At 43.6% G+C, this 23,672-nt stretch overlaps 1 protein-coding gene across 5 annotated transcripts in view; it reads right to left on the reverse strand.

The window, feature by feature from the left end:
- The window catches only part of cdk17 (cyclin dependent kinase 17), a 224,671-nt gene that overhangs the window by 41,206 nt on the left and 159,793 nt on the right, over positions 1-23,672 (reverse strand). For all 5 annotated transcript variants that reach the window (XM_072241456.1, XM_072241457.1, XM_072241455.1 and 2 more), the window contains one exon: positions 14,169-14,294. In XM_072241456.1, coding sequence (XP_072097557.1) covers positions 14,169-14,294 — 126 coding nt within the window. The remainder of the gene's footprint in view (positions 1-14,168; positions 14,295-23,672) is intronic.

Raw genomic sequence — 23,672 nt, forward strand, 5'->3', positions numbered from 1 at the left:
TACTGTTTCATTTAGACGCTGGGATGGGTAATGTGGTTGCCTAAGAAAGTATCATGAGAACAGAAATACTTGATAGAGAGTAGATGATATACTCTGGTTCAAAAGGCTGATATTGCTGGCTAAGATTCTCCTAGGATAGAGAAAATGCAGTTGGGGTGTTTAGGGGTCAAAATAAGTCATTCCACTCCACCCTTTTACAGCCTGAAAATTTCTAGAGGAGCTTTGATAGAGCAGCTTATTGTGATCCATCTACAATCCTACTTATTCTGGGCCCTGTTAAAATTCAGTCTTTCACTGTTCAGTTCCAGTAAAATCAGCCTTCTGGATGCCAAGAAGATATGTTCCCTGAAAATGTCAACACAACTGAGGGAAAGAAAGATAATAGCATGATTGCCTTTATCAGCCTTGATATTGAGTATAAAAGACCATAAGTCATGTTGGAGCATATTATCCCTCTCAACCACATTCTCCTGTAACCTTTGACTAACCAAGAACCTACAGTGGCATGCAAAAGTTTGGGCACCCCGGTCAAAATTTCTGTTACTGTGAATAGCTAAATGAGTAAAAGATGACCTGATTTCCAAAAGGCGTAAAGTTAAAGATGATACATTTCTTTAATATTTTAAGCAAGAAAACCTCTTTATTTCCATCTTTTACAGTTTCAAAATAACAAAAAAGGAAAAGGGCCCAAAGCAAAAATTTGGGCACCCTGCATGGCAGTACTTAGTAACATCCCCTTTGGCAAGTATCACAGCTTGTAAACGCTTTTTGTAGTCAGCTAAGAGTCTTTCAATTCTTGTTTGGGGGATTTTCGCCCAGTCTTCTTTGCAAAAAGGCTTCTAGCTCTGTGAGATTCTTGGGCCATCTTGTATGCACTGCTCTTTTGAGGTTTAGCCACAGATTCTTGATGATGTTTAGGTCAGGGGTCTCTGAGGGCCATGGCAAAACCTTCAGCTTGCGCCTCTTGAGGTAGTCCATTGTGGATTTTGAGGTGCGTTTAGGATCATTATCCTGTTGTAGAAGCCATCCTCTTTTCATCTTCGGCTCTTTTACAGACGGTGTGATGTTTGCTTCCAGAATTTGCTGGTATTTAATTGAATTCATTCTTCCCTCTACCAGTAAATGTTCCCCGTGCCACTGGCTGCAACACAAGCCCAAAGCATGATCAATCCAGCCCCGTGCTTAACAGTTGGAGAGGGGTCCTTTTCATGAGATTCTGCATCCTTTTTTCTCCAAACATACCTTTGCTCATTGCTGCCAAAAAGTTCTATTTTAACTTAATCAGTCCACAGGGCTAGTTTCTAAAATGCATCAGGCTTGTTTAGATGTTCCTTTGAACCTTTTGAATAGAAGTAAAAGGGGCTACCTTTGTCAGGTTCGCGATCAAGATTTAATAAGCAGAGCTTCACGGCAGTTTTCTCTGAATTGGACAATTGACGTCAGGGAGTGTGTAAAAAGAGCTAGGTGAATGACATTAGGAAGGCAATTGAGATTTTAAAGGCAGAACTTAGTGGCAGTAAGTCAGAGGTGAGGAGCAACCAATCAGCAAGAAGGATTCATTAGAAAGGGCCAATAAAAATAGCGCAGGCGCAAACAGAGCAGGCGTCCTCTTCAGTGTGGCAGTGTTTAGAGTGGCTTTTGGCAGGCTTGGGTGAGGTAAGTTATCTTGTAAGTTACTCTCTTTCTGTACTTATCTGTTCACTCTTTGTCTGTTAGGGCATAGTAGTTTAGAGAAAGTGGCTCTAAGGACAGTGTTTTGTACTGTGCGTGGGATGTGGGAAATCTGGGAGACATCCAGTCTCCTGGATAAACACATCTGTACCAGGTGCACTGAGCTGCAGCTCAATGACCTTCAACTCATACGGGAGAATGAGGAGGTGACAGACAGGAGCTACAGGGAGGTCGTCACAGGAGACAGGTAACTTGGTGACTGTCAGGAGAAGGAGGGGGAAATGCACAGCCAGTGCAGAGTACACCTATGGCCATTTCCCTCAATAATAAGTATACAACTTTAGATATTTTCAAGGGCGGGGTGGGGGGGGGTGATCTACTGGATGAGCCACAGTGACCGGGTATCTGGCACTGAGTCTGGTGCTGGGGCTCAGAAGAGCAGAGAGGTGAAGAGGACTGCAGTGATGTTAGGGGACTCTCTAGTCAAAGGAACAGACTAGGTTCTGTGGGTGCAATAAGGATGCCCAGAAATTATGTTGCCACCTGGTGCCAGGATCAGGGATGTCTTGGATTGGTTCCATGGCATTCTCAAGGGTGAGGGTAAGCAGCCAGAAGTCTTGATACATATTGGTATAAATGACAAGGTGGGGAAGTCCTGAAGAGAGATTTTAGGGACCTAGATAGAACACTGAGAAACAGCATCTCCATGGCAGTAATCTCTAGGTTGCAGCCTGTGCAATGTGCCAGTGAGGGTAGGAATAGGATGATTTGACAGGTAAATGCATGGCTGAGGAACAGGTGCAGGCAGCAGGGGTTCAGATTTATGGATCATTGGAATCTCTTCTGGTGAAAGTATGACTTGTACAAAAGGGACAGGTTACACCTTGACCAGAGGAGGGGTCCAATATCCTTGTGGACAGATTGGCTAGAGTTGTTTAGGAGGATTTAAACTAATTTGGCAGGGGGATGGGAACCAGAGTAATAATGCTAAAGATGAGGTAGCTGGTTTACAAACAGAGGCAAATGTGTAGTGAGGAGAGGCTGTTGATAGAGCAAAATTGCAGTCAACAAAATGAGATGCAATGTAAAAGGTGAACAAAATCCAAAAGGATGAATACAGGACTGAGGGTGTTACATTTGAATGTGCAAAGTATATGGAATAAGCGAGATGAACTTGTAGCACAGTTGCAGATTGCCACGTATGACGTAGGTATCACTGAATCATGGCTGAAAGAAGATGGGAGCCTAATGTCCAAGGATTCACAATGCATCAGAAGGACAGGCAGGAAGGAAGACAGAGGGAGCAGCACTGCTGTTTTGATTAAAAATGAAATCAAATCATCAGAAAGAGGTGACATTGGATTGGAAGGCGTTGAACCATTATGGATAGAGCTAAGGAATTACAAGGGTAAAAAGACCCTGATGGGGGTTGTATACAGACCCCCAAAGAGCAGTAAATACGAGGTCTACAAAGTAAAATGGGTGATAGAAAACATAGGCCAAAAGTCATGGTGGATTTCAAAGTGCAGGTAGACTAGGAAAATTTGATTGGTGCTGGATTCCAAGAGAGGAAATTTCTAGAATGCCTATGAGATGGCTTTTTAGAGCAGCTTGTGTTTGAGCCCAATAGGGGATCAGCTATTCTTTATTGGGTGTTGTGCAACGAACCGGAATTGATTAGAGAACTTAAGATAAAAGAACCCTTGGGGGCAAGTGATCATAATATAATCAAATTCATGCTGAAACCTGAGGAGAAGCTAAAGTCAGATGCATTAGTATTACAGTGGAGTAGAATTACAGTGGCATGAAAGAGGAGTTGGTCAGAACTGACTGGAAAAGAATACTGACAGAGATGAAGGTAGAGCAGCAATGGCTGGAATTTTGGGAAGCAATTTGGAAGGCCCGGGATATATACATCCCAAAGAGGAAGAAGTATTCTAAACGAAAGATGACATAACTGTGGCTAACAAGTAAAAGCCAACATAAAAGCCAAAGGGGGGCATATAATTAGAGCTAAAATTAGTGGGAAGTTAAAGGATTGGAAGTGTTTAAAAACCAATGGAAGGCAACTAAAAAGTCATTAAGAAGGTAAAGATGGAATATGAAAGTAAGCTAGCCAATAATATTAAGGAGGATACCAAAATTTTCTTCAGAGGTGGTAATGAGGGACAAGGAAATGGCAGACGAACTGAATAAGTACTTGTATCAGTCTTCACTGTGAAAGACACTAGCATTATGGTGGAAGTTCCAGATGCCAGGGGTCATGAGGTGTGTGAAGTTACTATTACTAGAGAGAAGGTTCTTGGGAAACTGAAAGGTCTGAAGGTAGATAAGCCACCAAGAGCAGATAGTGTATACCCTAGGGTTCTGAAAGAGGTGACTGAAAAGATTGTGGAGGCATTCGTAATGATCTTTCAAGAGTCACTAGATTCTGGAAGGGTTCCGGAAGACTGGAAAATTGCAAATGTCACTCCACTCTTGAAGCAGGGAGAGAGGTAGAAGAAAGGAAACTATAGGCCAGTTAGTCTGACCTCAGTATGTGGGAAGATGTTGGAGTCAATTATTAAGGATGAGGTCTCAGGATACTTGGAGACACATGATAAAATAGGCTGTAGACAGCGTGCCTTCCTCAAGGAAAAATCTTGCCTGACAAATCTGTTGGAATTCTTTGAAGCTATAACAAGCAAGATAGACAAACGAGAATTGCTTGATGTTCTGTACTTGGATTTTCAGAAGGCCTTTGACAAGGTGCCACATGAGGCTATTTAACAAGCTATGAGCCCATGGAATTACAGGAAAGATTCAAGCATGGATAAAGCAGTGGCTGATTGGCAGGAGGCAAAGTGGGAAAAGGGAGCCTTTTCTGGTTGTCTGCCGGTGACTAGTGGTGTCCCTCGGGTCTGTGTTGGGAGCACTTCTTTTTACATTATATGTCAATGATTTGGATGATGGAATTGATGGCTTTATCGCCAAATTTGCAGGCGATATAAAGAAAGATGGAGGGGCAGGTAGTCTTGAGTAAGCAGAGAGGCTACAGAAGGATTAGACAGATTAGGAGAAAGGGCAAAGAAGTGGCAGAAGGAATACAGTATCGGGAAGTGTATGGTCATGCACTTCGGTAGAAGAAATGAAAGAGTTGATTATTTTCTAAATGAAGAGAAAATACGATAAACCAAGGCACAAAGGGACCTGGGAGTCCTCATGCAGGATTCCCAAAAGGTTAGTTTGCAGGTTGAGTCTGTGGTGAGGAAGGCAAACGTGATGTTAGCATTCATTTCATGAGGACTAGAACATATAAGCAAGGATGTAATGTTGAGACTTTATAAAAGCAATGGTGAGGCCACACTTGGAGTATTGTGAGCAGTTTTGGGCCTCTTATCTTGGAAAGGACATTCTGAAACTGGAGTGGGTTCAAAAGAGGTTCACGAAAATGATTCCAGGATTGAATGGCTTGTGATATGAAGAGTGTTTGACTCTGTGCCTGTATTCACTAGAATTCAGAAGAACGAGGGATGACCTAATTGAAAAATATCAAATGGTGAAAAGCCTTGATATAGTAGATGTGGAGACCGGAGGTCACAGCCTCAGAATAGAGGGGCGTCCTTTTAGAATGGAGATGAGGAAGAATTCTTTTAGCCAGAGTGTGGTGAATCTGTGGAATCCTTTGCCACAGACAGCTGTGGAGGCCAAGACTTTATGTATATTTAAGACCAAGGTTGATAAGATTCTTGATTGGTCAAGGCATGAAGGGATATGGGGAGCAGGCAGGAGATTGGGGATAAAATGGATCAGCCATGCTGAATTGGTGGAGCAGACTCAATGGGCCAAATGGCCTAATTTTGCTCCTGCACTTTATGGTCTTAAAACTGCTCATAATACTGCAAGTGTGGTTTGACCAATGCCTTAAAAAGCCTCAGCATCACAACCTTGCTCTTATGTTCTAGTCCTCTCGAAATGTATGCTAACATTGCATTTGCCTTCCTTACCACCGACTCAATCTGCACAAGAACTTTCTACTAATTTTTAAATTTTCTTCCCATTTAGAAAATAATCTATGCCTTTATTCCATCTACCAAAGTGCATGACCATACACTTCCCCTGACTATATTCTATCTGCCACTTCTTTTTCTATTCTCCCAATCCATAGTCATAGTCATGGTCATACTTTATTGATCCCGGGGGAAATTGGTTTTCGTTACAGTTACACCATAATAATAATTGTAATAGAACCATAATAGTTAAATAGTAATATGTAAATTATGCCAGTTAATTATGAAATAAGTCCAGGACCAGCCTATTGGCTCAGGGTGTCTGACCCTCCAAGGGAGGAGTCGTAAAGTTTGATGGCCACAGGCAGGAATGACTTCCTATGATGCTCTGTGCTGCATCTCGGTGGAATGAGTCTCTGGCTGAATGTACTCCTGTGCCAACCAGTACATTATGTAGTGGATGGGAAACATTGACCAAGATGGCATGCAACTTAGACAGCATCCTCTTTTCAGACACCACCGTGAGAGAGTCCAGTTCCATCCCCACAACATCACTGGCCTTACGGATGAGTTTGTTGATTCTGTTGGTGTCTGTTACCCTCAGCCTGCTGTCCCAGCACACAACAGCAAACACGATAGCACTGGCCACCACAGACTCGTAGAACATCCTCAGCATCGTCCGGCAGATCTTAAAGGACCTCAGTCTCCTCAGGAAATAGAGACGGCTCTGACCCTTCTTGTAGACAGCCTCAGTGTTCTTTGACCAGTCCAGTTTATTGTCAATTCGTATCCCCAGGTATTTGTAATCCTCCACCATATCCACACTGATCCCCCGGATGGAAACAGGGGTCACCGGTACCTTAGCTCTCCTCAGGTCTACCACCAGCTCCTTAGTCTTTTTCACATTAAGCTGCAGATAATTCTGCTCACACCATGTGACAAAGTTTCCTATCATAGCCCTGTACTCAGCCTCATCTCCCTTGCTGATGCATCCAACTATGGCAGAGTCATCCGAAAACTTCTGAAGATGACAAGACACGGTGCAGTAGTTGAAGTCTGAGGTGTAAGTGGTGAAGAGAAAGGGAGACAAGACAGTCCCCTGTGGAGCCCCAGTGCTGTTGATCACTCTGTCGGACATACAGTGTTGCAAGCACACGTACTGTGGTCTGCCAGTCAGGTAATCAAGAATCCATGATACCCGGGAAGCATCCACCTGCATCGCTGTCAGCTTCTCCCCCAGCTGAGCAGGGCGGATGGTGTTGAACGCACTGGAGAAGTCAAAAAACATGACCCTCACAGTGCTCGCTGGCTTGCCCAGGTGGGCGTAGACACGGTTCAGCAGGTAGACGATGGCATCCTCAACTCCTAGTCGGGGCTGATAGGCGAACTGGAGGGGATCTAAGTGTAGCCTGACCATAGGCCGGAGCAGCTCCAGAACAAGTCTCTCCCGGGTCTTCATGATGTGGGAGGTCAATGCCACCGATCTGTAGTCATTGAGGCCACTGGGGCGCGGCGTCTTCGGCACAGGGACGAGGCAGGATGTCTTCCACAGTACAGGAACCCTCTGGAGCCTCAGGTTCAGGTTGAATACATGGTGAAGTACTCCACATAGCTGAGGGGCACAGGCTTTGAGCACCCTGGTACTGACACAATCCGGTCCTGCAGCCTTGCATCCAAGTCCTTCTGCAGATTCCCTGCTTTCTCAATATTACTTGTCCCTCTATCTACCTTTGTATCATCTGCAAACTTGGCCACAAAGCTATCAATTCCGTCATCCAAATTGTTGACATATAATGCGAACAGAAGCAGTCCCAATACAGACACCTGAAGAACACCACTATTCACCAGCAGCCAGCTCAAATAGGCCCCTTTTATTCTGACTCTTTGCCTCCTGCCAGTCAGTCAATCTTCTATCTATGCTCACCACGGGCTCTTACTTTGCTCAGCAGCGCCATGTGGGGAAACTTGTCAAAAGCCTTCTGAAAACCCTGACTACTTTGGCTTACTTTATCATGCACCACCAAGTACCCCAAAATCTCATCCTTAGTAATGAACTCCAACATCTTCCCAACCACTGAAGTCACCAACTGGCTGATAATATCCAGTCTTTTGCCTCCCTGCCTTCTGAAAGAGTGGAGTGATATTTGCAGTTTTCCAGTCCTCCAGAACTATTGCAGAATCTAGTGATTCTTGAAAGATCATTACAAAGATTAACACAGGGGTTATGTACAACAAGGGCTAGAGTTGCCTCTACTTCCTGAGGAGTCCTTTGCAGTATGCAGACCTCTCCTTCACATGCTCCGCCAGCCTGTTGTCGCCAGTATAATCATATTCTGTGCGGCAGTGTGCTGGGGCGATGACACTAACCTTGAGGAGGAGAAGATGGCGACGCGACGCAGCGCACGTGGCCGTTCCGAATGAATATCGCATGTGTAACTAGGGGCCGTGCACAATCCGGATTTGATGGAGACAGCTGTGAGAAGCGCAGAGGAACGCCTGGAGTAACTTCTGAAATGCCTGCTTCGCTGCCACTGCTACTGTGCGATCAAGAATCTCCGGAGACGAAGGCCCCAAATTCTCGGCTTTGCGTATCGCCTGTTGCCGGGGCCGGGGTTGAAGCACTCAGCAGAGATGGTGCTCGGTGTCGAAGAGGTGGGTTGGAGGCTCGGAGTTTTTCGGACGGACTCAGAGTCGGACTGTGGTCGGATGCTTCCAGGATGCTGCACCGGCAAGCTGGCTGCACTGGAGGTTTACCGTCTGCGTGAGATGATGGGACTTTCGAGAGACTTCGAGACTTTTACTGTGCCATGGTCTGTTCTTATCAAATTACGGTATTACTTTGCACTGTTGTAACTATATGTTATAATTACGTGGTTTTTGTTAGTTTTTAAGTTGGTTTGTCATGTGTTTTTGTGATATCATTCTGGAAAAACATTTTATAATTTCTTAATGCATGCATTACTAAATGACAATAAAAGGGGACTGCGTGTCCTCATAATCACATAACATGGATGATGCCAACAGGCTCAATAAACAGATTAGAAAGGCTGGCTCTGTTATAGGAGTCAAACTGGACACACTGGAGGCTGTGGTACAACAAAGGATGCTATGGAAAATCTTGGTAATTCTGGACAATGGTTCTCATCCTCTGCATGCCATCTTGGCTGAACAGAGGAGCACTTTCAGTAATAGATTAAGACAACTGCACTGCTCCAAACAGTGCTATACGAGTCATTCTTCCCCTCAGCCATTAGGCTCTATAATGAGTCAACTTATAGCTGGGGAAGTGATGACTCCCCCCCCCACTTCCTGTTAGACTGTTTGAGGTAACTTATTTTTTATTCTTTCTACGTTTCTTCTAATATTTACATATCTGTGCACTTGTAATGCTGTGACACTGTAATTTCCTTTGGGATCTATAAAGTATCTATCTATCGCCTCCATAATCTCTTTAGCTACCTCTTTCAGAACCCCAGGGTCAAGTCCATCTGGTCTAGGTGACTTTTCTACCTTCAGACTTTCAGGTTCCCAAGCACCTTCTTAGTAATAGCAACTGCAGTCACTTCTGCCCCGACACTCTCAGATGTCTTCCACAGAAAAAACGGACACAAAATGCATATTAAGTTCATCCACCCTGTCTTTGTACCCCATTACTAACTCTCATTTTCTGCACTGCAATATCCACTCTTACCTCTTTTTTTATTCTTTATATATATATATATATATATATATATATATATATGTGTGTGTGAAAAAACTTTAGGTAGCCATTTTGATATTATTGGGTAGTTTACCTTCATATTTAATATATAATATTCTCTCCTTAAGGTATTTTTTAGTTGCCTTCTATTTTTTTAAAAGCTATACTACATGCTCCCTCCTTTGCTTTTATGTTGTCTTTCACTTCCCTTTTCAGCCACAGTTGCCTCATCCTCCCTTTAGAATACATCTTCATCTTTAGGATGTATCTAAGCTGCACCTTCTGAATCGCTCCCGAAAACTCCAGCCACTGGAGTTGGCTGGAGTAGGGCTGTCATCCCTGCTAGTGTCCCTGTCCAATCAACTTTGGCCAGCTCCTCTCTCAAGCCTCTGTGATTTACTTGACTCCACTGAAATACTGATACTGATACATCTGACTTTATCTTCTTCCTCTCAAACTGCAGGGCGAATTCTATATTATGATCATGTCTCCTAAGGGTACCTTTACCTTAAGCTCGCTAATCAAATCTGATTCACTACACACTGCCCAATCCAGAAATGCTCAATCCACAAGCTGCTCTAAAAAGCCATATCATAGGCAGTCTACAAATTCTCCCTCTTAGGATCCAGCACCAACCTGATTTTCCAAACTGCCTGCATACTGAAATCTCAACGACTATCATAACAAACAACAGGAATTCTGCAGATGCTGGAAATTCAAGCAACACACATCAAAGTTGCTGGTGAACGCAGCAGGCCAGGCAACATCTCTAGGAAGAGGTACAGTCGACGTTTCAGGCCGAGACCATTGTCAGGACTAACTGAAGGAAGAGTTAGTAAGAGATTTGAAAGTGGGAGGGGGAAGGGGAGGGGGAGGGAGAGATCCAAAATGGTAGGAGAAGACAGGAGGGGGAGGGATGGAGCCAAGAGCTGGACAGGTGATTGGCAAAGGGGATATGAGAGGATCATGGGACAGGAGATCCAGGGAGAAAGACAGGGGGGTTGGGGGGAACGCAGAGGATGGGCAAGGGGTATAGTCAGAGGGACAGAGGGAGAAAAAGGAGAGTGAGAGAAAGAATGTGTGCATAAAAATAAATAACGGATGGGGTATGAGGGGGAGGTGGGGCATTAGCGGAAGTTAGAGAAGTCGATGTTCATGCCATCAGGTTGGAGGCTACCCAGACGGAATATAAGGTGTTGTTAAGATGAAGCCACACTTAGGTTGAAGGAATTATTTTTATACACACATTTTTTCTCTCACTCTCCTTTTTCTCCCTCTGTCCCTCTGACTATACCCTTTGCCCATCCTCTGCGTTCCCCCCCACCCCCCTGTCTTTCTCCCCGGACCTCCTGTCCCATGATCCTCTCGTATCCCTTTTGCCAATCACCTGTCCAGCTCTTGGCTCCATCCCTCCCCCTCCTGTCTTCTCCTACCATTTTGGATCTCCCCCTCCCCCTCCCACTTTCAAATCTCTTACTAACTCTTCCTTCAGTTAGTCCTGACGAAGGGTCTCGGCCTGAAACGTCGACTGTACCTCTTCCTAGAGATGCTGCCTGGTCTGCGGCGTTCACCAGCAACTTTATGTATGTGACTATCATAAAATTTTCCTTATTACATGCCTTTTGTATTTCCTATTGAAATATATATCCACATCCTGGCTACTGTTTGGGGGCCTATATATAACTCACATTAGGGATTTTTTTTATCCTTTACTTTTTCTTAACTCTACCCACAATGATTTTACATCTTCCGATCCAATATCAAAAGCAAAGGGAGAGAATAAATGCATCCTTCTTAGGCAGTGAATACTGAGGAGAAACAAGGATCAGTGCTGGGGCCCCAGCTATTCAAAAAGGTATAACAATGATTTGGCTAATGAACCAAATAAACCATTTCCAAGTCTGTTGATGATATTAAACTAGATCATGAACACAGCTGAACCTACAAAGTTTCAAAAGAATATAGATAAGCTAAATGGGCAACAGCACAGCAGATGGAATTCTTGATTCTGGACAAGTGAGGAGCATCAGATTCAGATCAAAAATACGTTAAGTGAATCCAAGTGTATGAAATAAGTTTAAGAATATGCCACTGTGGTAGAATAGAAGTCATGATCCCGATGAATGGCAGAGCAGGTTTGAAGGGCTGTGTGGTCAACATCTGCTTCTACTACTTATGAATATCAGCTCTATATTATTTGTAAAAGTATTGCAGTTATGCAATCCTGCTTCTACAAAATTATATTTGTGGCGAATCAGCAGACAGTAATTTGAAACAGGGTATTTGTCTGTATTCCCTTCTTTATTATGGGAATGTGGAGGGTAATTTTTCTTTACCTACTACCACTCTAGTGAGAAGAGTCAGTTCAGATTAGCTTGTCCATTCATCCTTCCCCAAAAGTCTCCCTCCCGGCACTTATCCCTGCAAATGGCCTAAGTGCTACACCTGCCCACCCACCTTCTCCCTCACCTCCATTCAGGGTTCTAAACTGTCCTTTCAGGTGAGGCAACACTTCACCCGCAAATCTTCTGGGGTTGTACATTACATTCAATGCTCCCAATGCAGCGTCTACGTTGGTGAGACTAGTAGTCCTAACTTGGAGGGCCGCTTTGTCAAGCACCTCTGCTTCATTCACCAAAACAGGAACTTCCCAGTGGCCAAACATTTTAATTCCGAATCCCATTCCCGTCCATGGCTTCCTCTTGTGCCACGATGAGGCCACCCTCAGGGGGAGGAACAATATCTTATGTTCTGTCTGGGTAGCCTCCAACCTGATGGCATGAATATTGATTTCTCCTTCCATTTTTAAAAAGAACCCCCCCCCCCCCCGCTGTTTTCTTCTATTCCCCTCTCCCACTCTGGCCTTTTACCTCTTCTCACCTGCTTATCACCTCCCCCTGGGTGCCCTCCTGCTTCCTCCTTCCCTTTCCCCTATGGTCCACTCCTATCAGATTCCTTCCTCTCCAGCCCTTTAGCTTTCCTACCCACCCGGCTATCACCTTCTGGCTATCGTCCTTCCTCTATCCCCACTTTTTTATTCTGGCGTCTTTCCCCTTTTCCAGCCCAAAATGTGGACTCGTTTCTATAGATGCTACCTGACCGACTGAGTTCTTCCAGCATTTTGTGTGTGTTCAAATTTGTGAAGGAAGCCAAAGTTTAACACTTTTGATTACTAATTTTTTGGCTGTTCACTTAAACTTGCTTGTCACTCAAACTAGGTGCTAATCAGACTTAATTGTAAATTTTGAAAAGCTGCATTTGATTATCTTTATATTGTGCTCTACATATTACTGTAAAGATTGAATAATGATGTTTTCATTTCTTTCTTATCAACTACCCATTTACACTAAGGTAACACACACAAAATGATGGAGAAATTCAGCAGGCCAGGCAGCATCTATGCTGAGATATGGGATTGCAGACTGGTGGTGGGGGAAGGAGAGACTGGGGTTCCAGCAGCAGTGTGTACAGTTTTGGCCTGGACATGCTCCAGACTGGAGCTGATGTTAGAGGTTGCACAATTAGCAGTTTGATGCGTCCAGGGTCGAGGGAATCAGCATTGACGGTGGTGGAATTGGGGTTCTGAATCCACTTGGCATCGTTGGAACTGAGGTTGACAATGTTAGTCATTGGTATGGAAGTGTCCAGAGCCTTCGGGGCTGGGACTGGATTCGGAGGGATTCATAATCTGGGGCATCCTATGGAATCAAGGTCAGCAGCAGGGATCGTGGTCTGGGGGCATCCAGAGCTGATGACATTGGAGATAGTGGGGTCTGCAATCTGCAGACAGATTATCTTCCGATCCCTGTTGGACACGAAAAGGCAAATTGAATGTGTGGACCTGGTGGAGAATAAAGTATTGGAGAGGTCCATCGCATGCAGAGGAGAGAAAATCCTGGAGCTGTGGCAACGACTCGTACAGGGTACCAGATATCTGCTCATGGTGGAAAGGGTGGCACGTAGAACACGGAGGGAGAAGCAGTCAATTGAATGTGAGTACTGGGGTCTTCAGTGGGTTTGAACCAAGAAGCCTGAAAATGGATCTGGAAGCCATGTGGCACAAGATGGTAGCGAAGACAGGTTCCCAAGAAGGATATGTGACTATGGTGGTGGGTGTGGGTGAGCACATCGTTGAAGAGTTGGAGGGCAGCAGAGATCACAGAGGGGGAATAGTGAGAGAGGGTTCACTAAACTCCCACTGAAGGGAAGATTTTAATTTCTTCAGGGTAGGCATCCCTCAAAGAGATGTAGCAGCATAGTATTATTATCACAGACATGTGAAGACCTGCAAATGCTGGAACCCCAAAGAAATCACACATGAAGTGCTGGAGGAACTCAGCAGGCCAGGCAGCATCTGTTCCTCCAGCATTTGGTGCCATTGATGCTGCCTGGCCTGCTGAGTTCCTCCACCATTTTGTGTGTGTTAATTTTGAATTTCGAGCATCTGCAGAATTTGTCCATTTACACTAATCCTATTTTTGTTTCCCCCACACTTACAACAGTTCCCCTAGTTTCTATCATGCACCGACACACTAGGGACAATTTGTAGTGACCAATTAACCTATAAAATCGATGTCTTTAGGATGTGAAACCAGAGCAGCCAGAAGAAACTTAGGTACAGGAAGAACATCAAAAAGTCACATAAACAGCACCCAAGGAGAGGATTGAACTTGGGTATCTGACTCTATGAGGCAGCTGCATCATTGCTAGCTGTACCACTTTAAATAAAAGAAACAGTTGTCAAAACTTAACCTAAGCTTTCTTGGACTAGAAATGATATGAAACAATCAGCAGCAAAGGAAATTTACCAAAGATGCTCTGCGAGATCTTCTACTCATTGGCTGGTCAAAAGGTGGGCTGCTCATCTGCAGTTTTTCCAAATATCCATCAGGCAACCGAATATCAGCAGGTAACGACAGCCGTTTATTGACATCCTGAAAAATAAAAGAAACAATGCAATCATTTACCCAACTGAATATCTGAATAGTTTCCCCTTCCTTGAAATATCCAATCAAATCTCTTTATTATCTATATATTTAGTGAAATCTCTTGCTGCCTTCTTTACATTTTTTACATCTAGGCTGATGATGCTCCTTAAAACTATCTTCCCAACCTTTTTATTACCCATATCAACATCAGTTGAAAGCTTATCTAACAACCTTTAATTCAGGCAACACACACAAAATGCTGGTGGAAAGCAGCAGGCCAGATAGCATCCGTAGGAAGAAGCACAGCTGACATATCGGGCCGAGACCCTTCGTCAGGACTAACTGAAAGAAGAGATAGTAAGAGATTTGAGAGGGGGAGGGGGAGATCAGAAATGATAGGAGAAGACAGGAGGGGGAGGGATAGAGCTAAGAGCTGGAAAGTTGATTGGCAAAAGGGATACAAGGCTGGAGAAGGGAGAGGATCATGGGACCGGAGGCCTAGGGAGAAAGAAAGGGGGAGGGGAGCACCAGAGGAAGATGGAGAGCAGGCAAGGAGATATTGTGAGAGGGACAGAGAGAGAAAGCGAGAGAAAAAAAGGAAAAAATAATAAATAAATAAGGGATGGGGTAAGAACAGGAGGAGGGGCATTAACAGAAATCAGATAAGTCAATGTTCGCGCCATCAGGTTGGAGGCTACCCAGACAGAATATAAGTGCAAACAACAGGAATTCTGCAGATGCTGGAAATTCAAGCAACACACATCAAAGTTGCTGGTGAATGCAGCAGGCCAGGCAGCATCTCTAGGAAGAGGTACAGTCGATGTTTCAGGCCGAGACCCTTTGTCAGGACTAACTGAAGGAAGAGTTAGTAAGAGATTTGAAAGTGGGAGGGGGAGATCCAAAATGATAGAAGAAGACAGGAGGGAGAGGGATGGAGCCAAGAGCTGGACAAGTGATTGGCAAAGGGGATATGAGAGGATCATGGGACAGGAGGCCCAGGGAGAAAGACAGGGGGGGTGGGGGGAAACCCAGAGGATGGGCAAGGGGTATAGTCAGAGGGACAGAGGGAGAAAAAGGAGAGTGAGAGAAAGAATGTGTGTATAAAAATAAATAACGGATGGGGTACGAGGGGGAGGTGGGGCATTAGCGGAAGTTAGAGAAGTCAATGTTCATGTCACAAACATAGGTGGGAACCTTTAAGTGAGGATTGTTTCTCCTCAGCTCAGCTTTAGACGAAGTGTAGCCATTACCCTCATCCTATCTTCAAATGTTGCTTCCTCACAATTAACCCTACATTTCACCCAGCTATCATTTCAGGCCACTAGTAATCCATTTCTGTAGTCTTCTCCATCCCTCTACTCATGCCACAGTATCTGTGCTCCTAACTGCTTTGGCCCCTGATCATCAGCAAACATAACCACTCCACTGGAAGCTGTACTTTCGATCAAATATCCTTAGGTCTGGGTTTACCTCTCTAAACAACTGTTTCCTTCTTATTTTCCTTTCCTTAAATATTTTGTCAAGTGTCTTGAAATACTTTCCAACTCAAATATAAATATTAAACACATTATAGTTTATTATTTAAGTGCAATTTCACCATCCTTTTCTAGATAGTTTTCTCTTCTGTCACTCAGCCAAACAATTTAAACCTGCTTGACCAATCCCACTTCAGCTATTCTTTTTGCTCATCTGCTATCAAAATCCTAATTCGTTCCCTTGACATCTTCACTTGAGTGCTAAGGAAGTCTTCTTATAAGGCTCTTATCATCCATAAACTTCAGCTCATTCAAACTCTGCCTCTTCATCCTATTGCATATGAAGCCTTACTTGTCAGTTAATTCATTCCAGATAACTATCATCATTCATGGCTTTCATTTGTCCTGTTACTCCAACATCTTTGTCATCATATTCCTCCCTATCTTTATAAACACATTTCAGCTAAATTCTAGCTAAAACATTTTTGTCCCAGTACTAGCTTTTTGTGCATCTACATTCCATTAAGCCAACATTAGACAATGTAAACATGAGGAATTCTGCAGATGTTGGAAATTCAAGCAACATACATCAAAATTGCTGGTGAACGCAGCAGCCTGGCAATTTTGATGTGTGTTGATTAGACAACGTTCAATGTTCTTATCCACCCAGGCTCGTGTCAGGTAAACCTTTTCTGAACCTTGCCTTTCAAAATCGCCCTTAATACCTGCTAATTGACCAAGCTTTGGGTTACCCAGGCTAAAAAAATCTTTTATTTTGGATTCAATTAAAGATGCAATTTTCTTTTATCAGCCTCAAACCCTCTGGAGGAAAATGCTTCTCTAACTCTGTCCTACATCTTTGTACATAATCTTTTACCTTTCTCCCTTGTTTTAGAAGCTTTAATCATCAGAGACATGAATATCATGTTCAGTGTTAGCACAACTCTACACTTTGCCACCTTGAACTCCTCCACTACTGATGACATGTAGAGCCCCACTGAAGAAAAACTTTGGGGGATCCCTAGCCATCTCCGTTGGCACTTGTTCACTTTCCTCTTGATGCCTTCTGCAGCAGTCATGGGGATCTCATACACTGTGAAAAGCCAGAGCAGTCTTGGTAGAAGACCATGTTGGTACAGCCATGTCTTAAGTTTACCAGTTTTGTCGATCTTCGTCAGCCACACTTCAGTCTGCTTTCTAGTGTCGGTGATGTTGGCACTGTCTGTCATTGCTGCATTAAACCACTTTACTGGGTTGTCCTCTATCGATGAAATGACTTCTCCCTGTACTTGAAGACTGAACTTCTTGTAACCTTGCCCTTTTTGATCACCATGCATCTAGACTTCCTGGCCTCAAAGGTCATCCTAGCCCAAGTAGCTATGTTGTCCAGGGTTTCCAATAGCCATCCTGCTTGGACATGGGCTAAAGTGATTACTGTGATGCCATCCATGAACCCCCATATTGCTGGTTGTTGGATGCAGGCTCCAATACTGGGCCTTGGGTTACGTCTGCTGCTGCTGATATGAGGGGATTCATACCCACGACAAACAAGATCGGGGAGATGATACAGCCGGTTGGAATCCCTTTTTGGAGGTCTTCCCACCTGGTTGTAAAGTGGGCTGAAGAGAAACATAGCTTAATCCTCCGAGGTAGCTGGTGATCATGTTGTGCATTACTGGCGGGATATGGTAGTGATCTAGGCCAACCCTGGATTAGGAAGTGTGGAATTAATGTGTAGTCGTTGGCTAGGTCTAACCAAACAACTGTTAGGTCACCTTTCTTCTGCCTGGCCTCGTGGATCAATTGGCTGATTATTGAGGTATGTTCCGTCACCCAGAAAAACCCAGGAAGCCAGCTTTCTGGATGGACGTGTTGATATAGTGGTTCTCCATTAAGTAAGAGGTCAGCATTCTCGGCTGCACCAAAAAGAATATCTTGCACTCCATGCTAAGGAGGGAGATTGTGCATGGTTATCCACTGTGCCTTAATAAATACTTAAAATTTTCTGTTTTAGATAAAACAGAACCTTCAAGTCAACATTTTCATAATAAGTTAATTATTCGTAGCGACACACACAAAAAGTTGGAGGAACTCAGCAGGCCAGGCAGCACCTAGGAAAAGAGTACAGTCGACGTTTCGAGCCAAAACCTTCGGCAAGACTTATGTTATGTTCCCTTATCTATGTTATTTACAGTTTTTTTAGATGCCATTATGTAATCAATTATATATTGCATGCAAATAGTCCATTTAACAAATACTTCAACTAATTTTTATACAATGACAAGAAGGCCTCCCTTAATGTGATCCTTTGTCTGTCTCTGAGGAATTGATGAAAGGACCCAACCCAAAACACAAGACCATAAGATATATCAGCAGAATTAGGTACATTTTCCCCTTTTCTTAAGATTTACATATCAGGGTTCCATTTTTCAGTTCCAGGTGGAACAGAAAGAAAACTTCAGATGATATGGAAGTTGATACAGTGGATATCACACCCCAGCATCAAGTACAACAAAACTAGGAACATCTTGCACCTGAAGATGAGGCCCTTTCCTGTTATTTGGAATGGGTGCTGTTCCTTTTCTTCCCTTATTTATGCACTTTGCCTATTTGTTGGTGCTTGTCCTGGCTCTTCCAAATCACTTGTCAGCTAGCAGGACAGAAAAATAACCAACTACCATAGAACACTGGTTGTGGTTTATTATTGTCGCATGTACCAAGATACAGTGAAAAGCTTGTCTTGCATACTATTTAAACAGATCAAATCATTACACAGTGCATTGAACTAGAATTAGGTAAAACAATGATAATGAAAAATAAAATATAAAAGCTACCTAAAAAGTGCAGGTCAGCTAAATGATAAAGTGCAAAATCATAACCCCACTGTCTGAGATGGTCACCTGTATTCCTTATTAACTTGGTGAAAAGCTTTATGCAACAAAAAAATACAACAGAGGAGAGAGGATGACCTTCCCTAAATATAGATTTGGTTGGGATACTTTCTACTCCTTGATTAGTGCGCAAATCAGTCATAACCAATTAAAGATTCCTCTACTAAGTCCCTTTTGGACAGCATAATCATTATTTACATGCATGATTATTTACATTCCATTAAAGGCCTTCGAAGTTCACAGCAAATTTATTATCAAGGTACATATACGTCACGACATACATTTTCATTTCCTTGCGAGCACTCAATAAATCCTTAATAGAATAACTATAATAGATTCAATTCAAGACCGCACCAACTTGGGCATTCAACCAGTGTGCAAAAGACAACAGATTGTGCAAATACATATATATACACACACACACACACACACACACACATATAAATAAATAACAATAACTATCAAGAACACGAGAAAATCTGCTGATGCTGGAAATCCAAACACACACACACACACACACACACACACAAAATGATGGAGAAACTCAGTAGGTAAACAGTTGATGTTTCAGGCTGAGACCCTTCTTCGGGACTGGAAAGGAAGGGGAGAAGTCTTTTCCCGTTCCTTTCTAGTCCTGAAGAAGGATCTTGGCCCAAAATGTCAACTGTTTACTGTTTTCCATAGATGCTGCCTGATCGGCTGAGTTCTCCAGCATTTTATGTGTGTTGCAATGAATATCGAGAACATGACATAAAATGATACGAGTCCTTGAAATTGAGTCCACAGCTTGAGTTATCCCCTTTCGTTCAAGAGCCTGATGGTTGAGGAATAATAATTGTTCCTGAACTTGGTGGTATGAGTCCTGAGGCTTCTCTTCTTTCTTCCTGATGGCAGCAGTGAGAAGACAGCATGACCTAAGTGGTTGGAGTCTCTGATGATGGATGCTGCTTTCCTGTGACAATGCTCCACGTAGATGTGATCAATGGTGGGGAGGGCTTTACCCATGATAGACTGGGTCATATCCACTACTTTTTGTATGAGTTTCCATTCAAGGATATTGGTGTTTCCATATCAGGTTGTGATGCAGCCAGTCAATTACACCCCACCACACATCTACAAAAGTTTGTCAAAAGTTTTAGATAACATGCTGAATCTTTGCAAACTCTAAGGAAGTAGAAGCGCTGCCGTGCTTTCTTCATAATTGCACGTATGTGCTGGTGCCCAGGACAGGAACAAGCTGATGAAGTGAGTACCCCTTGTTCAGCACAAAGTTGTTTGAGGTATTCCTGAAAAATGGTACAGGTCGGGTTCAGGTGAATCAGATCCAGAAGACTTGACTCAACTAGCAATGATCTTGGATTGAATCCCATAATCCACATTTGACAGTGAGATGGGTCAACTTTTTGGATGCCTTTCTCCTTTTCCCTGGCTCGTAGATCTGGGTGATGATGTCCTTTGATGACACATTGAGGAGGTCTGGTCTATTCTAATCTCAGTCTCAAGCAGAACTCAACTGACAGCCATTGCTTCCAGGTGTTTTTACTTGTCTTGAAGGAATGAACTAGCCCTGGATCAACAATTGTTCTAGATTTTCCATTATGAGGTCATCTTAAACCTCCAAGATCAAAGACAGAAACTTCCAGTAATTAAAGAACTGCAGATGCTAGAAATCTAAAATGAAAACAGAAAATGCTAGAAACACTCAACAGGTCAGGCAACAGCTCTAGAAAAGAAAGGCAGAGTTAATACTGCAGTGTCTTTAATGTTTACAGATGAGGCTAAGTGTTCTCAGCATTTCCTGATATTATTTCAAAAGGTTCTGGGAGACAGTGCTTCAGATCAAAGTCTGGCAGAGAAGAATTTGCAGATCCTTAAAATCTCAGGTTGCAAAGATGCTACAAATCCCTGTTCTTCTCTAGGGCTCTTTCTAAACATTTTGGAAGAAACATGAGCATATGTAATCTGATAATGATCTTGGAGACTGTTGGAGCAAAGAGCAAGGCTTCCTGGCTCTTTACCACAAGGGGTGACTCACTGCACACTGCTCTGATGGAAATTATCAAATACTTCTGCTTAGGACTACTACGCCTGAAATCCACATTCACAGCCATGGATACTACCGTATGCAACATTGTTTTAAGATGTTTTTTAAAAATTTATCGGTACTCAAAAGTCGACAAATCTGGGACTGCAGACTCAGGTCGTGACTGCAGTTCCCCTTTAAGATAAAGGAAGTGAGGAAAGCATGTTGGGATGCAAGTAAGATCGAAAAACAGAAGCTTTAGACCTCCAGCCCCATTATCCTACTGGCAAATGTACAGTCTTTTGAAAATAAAATTAAAGACCTCAGAGCAAGATTGCTGTACCAGAGGGACAACAGGGACTACTGTGTACTTTGCTTCACGGAAACATGGCTATCCCCCGCCATTTCAGATGCAGTGCTGCAGCGCGATAGTTTCACCATTCACTGTACAGGCAGGACAGCTCAGTCTTACTGAGAGGATGGAGTATGCTTTATAATTAACTCATCGTGGTTCACAGGCGTTCAAAGTAAAATTTATTATCAGAGGGCATACACATCACCACGTACAACCCTGAGATTCTTTTCCTGTACTTAAAGTAAGACCATCAGTTGCAGGAACACCAGAAATACAATGAGTGTAGTTTTCCCCTTTTGTTCAAGAGTCTGATGGTTGAGGAGTGTTAAATGTTCTTGAACCTGGTGGAACAAGTCCTGAGTTACTTGTACCATCTACCTGATGGCCGCAGCAAGAAAAGAGCATGGCTTAGATGGTGAGGATCTTTGATGATGGATGCTGCCTTTCTAAAGCAACGTTTCATGTCGATGTGCTCAATGGTTGGGAGGGATTTACCCATTACTAACTGGGCCAAATCCACTACCTTTTGTAGGATTTTCTGCTCAAAGGCATTGGTGTTCCCACACCAGGCCATAATGCAGCCAGTCAACACACATCTATATAAGTTTGCCAAGGTTTTTGATGTCATGCTGAATCTCTGCAGACTCCTGAGGAAGTAGAGGTGCTGTAGTGCTTTCTTTGCAATTATATTTATATGATGGATCCAGGACAGGTCCCCTGAGAGAGTGACTCTCAGGACCCTCTCCACCTCTGATCCTCTGATGAGTACTGGCTCATGGACCTCTGGTTTCCTTCTTCTGAAGTCTACGATCAGTTCCTTGGTCTTACTGACATTGAGTGAGAGGTTGTTGTTATTACACCAGTCAGCTAAATTTTCAATCTCACTCCTGTATGCTGATTCTTCACCACCTTTGATAAGGCCCATAGCAGTGGTTTCATCAGCAAATTTGTATATGGTGTTGGAGCTGGCATAGCGGTTCTGTCTCAGTCCTGCTCACCCGATCCAGAACATTTGGAGTTCAAATGTTGTCCTTTTTATCTGCTTCTGCTAAGGGAGTTTTCCGCCATCATCCTGGCAGCGGTGTACATTCCATATCAGGCTAATGTCAGGCAAGCACTGGAGGAACAAAGATCCGTAAACAGCAGACACAAAACAGCATACTCCCTATCATTGTGGAGGATTTCAACCAGGCCAGCTGAAAAAGTCTCTGAACAACAATCACCAACATATTACTTATGGATCCAGAGAGGCCATCACATCTGACTGCTGCTAAACCACCATCAATAACATTTACCGTGCCATCCCATGCCTGCACTTTGGAAAGTCCGATTACCTGGCTGTACTTCTACTCCCAGCATATTGGCAAGAGGCTAAAGACTGCAGCACCAGTGGTGAGGACCAAGAAAGTAAGATCAAGGGAGTTGGAAGAGCGCCTAAAGGACTGCTTTGAGTTGGTGGAGTGGACAATATTCAGGGATTCATCTTCCCAGTCTGAATGAATACACCGCAGTTGTCACCGACTTCATCAAAATCTGTGTGGATGACTGTGTACCTTCGAGTACATACTAGACATACACAATCAACAGCAGTGGATGAAACCAGGACATTTTTAGTCAGTTGAGTGCTAGATCTGTGGCATTCAAGGCCGGTGATCTAGATCTATACAAGAAGTCCAGGTATGACCTATGGAAGGCCATCTTAAGAGTGAAAAACAATTCCAGTTGAGGGCAGAGAAGGAATCAGATGCACATCAGCACAAGCAGGGCATTACTTCCTACAGAGCAAAACCTAACATTATGAATGGCTGCAATGCTTCACTCCCAGATGAGCTCAATGCCCTTTATGCGTGCTGTCAATGGCAGAATAAAACTACAACTATGAAAATGCCCACAGCATCTGGTAATCCTATGATCTCTGTCTTGGAGGATGACATCAGAACATTTTTCAAGAGGGTGAACGCTCACAAGGTGTCAGGCCTTGGTGGTGTACCTGGTAGGGCTCTGAAAACCTATGCCAACTAAATGGTGGGAGTGTTCAAGGTCATCTTCAAATCTCTCACTGCTGCAGTTGGAGGTTCCCACCTGCCTCAAAATGGTGGCTATCATACCAGTGCCCAAGAAGAGCTGTCTCAACAACTGTCACCCAGCTGGACTCACATCCGCTATGATGAAGGGCTTTGAGAGGTTGGTCATAGCTGGATTCAACTACTGCCTAAGGACCTGGATCCGCTGGAATTTGCCTATTGTCACGACAGGTCTACAGCTGATCAATCTTATTGGCTTTCCACTTGGCCTTGGATCACCTGAACAACAGTAACACCTACATTAAGCTGCTGTTTATTGATTACAGCTCAGCCTTCAAAACAATCGTACCCTCAGTTCTAAATAACAAGCTGCAAAGCTTGAGCCTCTGTATCTGCCCCTGCAACTGGATCCTTGACTTCCTCACTGGGACACCACTATCTGTGCAGATGAGAAATAACATCTCCTCCTTGCTGACAATTAACACTGGTGCACCTCAAGGATGCGTGCTTGGCTCACGGTTCTACTCTCTCCACACCCACAATTGGGTGGCTCGGCACAGCTCAAACACCAAATATAAATGTGCCAACACTATTGCTGGCAAGATTTCAGATGCTG

The sequence above is a fragment of the Mobula birostris genome, chromosome 23 (genome assembly GCF_030028105.1).
Source record: "Mobula birostris isolate sMobBir1 chromosome 23, sMobBir1.hap1, whole genome shotgun sequence".
Classification (NCBI taxonomy): domain Eukaryota; kingdom Metazoa; phylum Chordata; class Chondrichthyes; order Myliobatiformes; family Myliobatidae; genus Mobula; species Mobula birostris.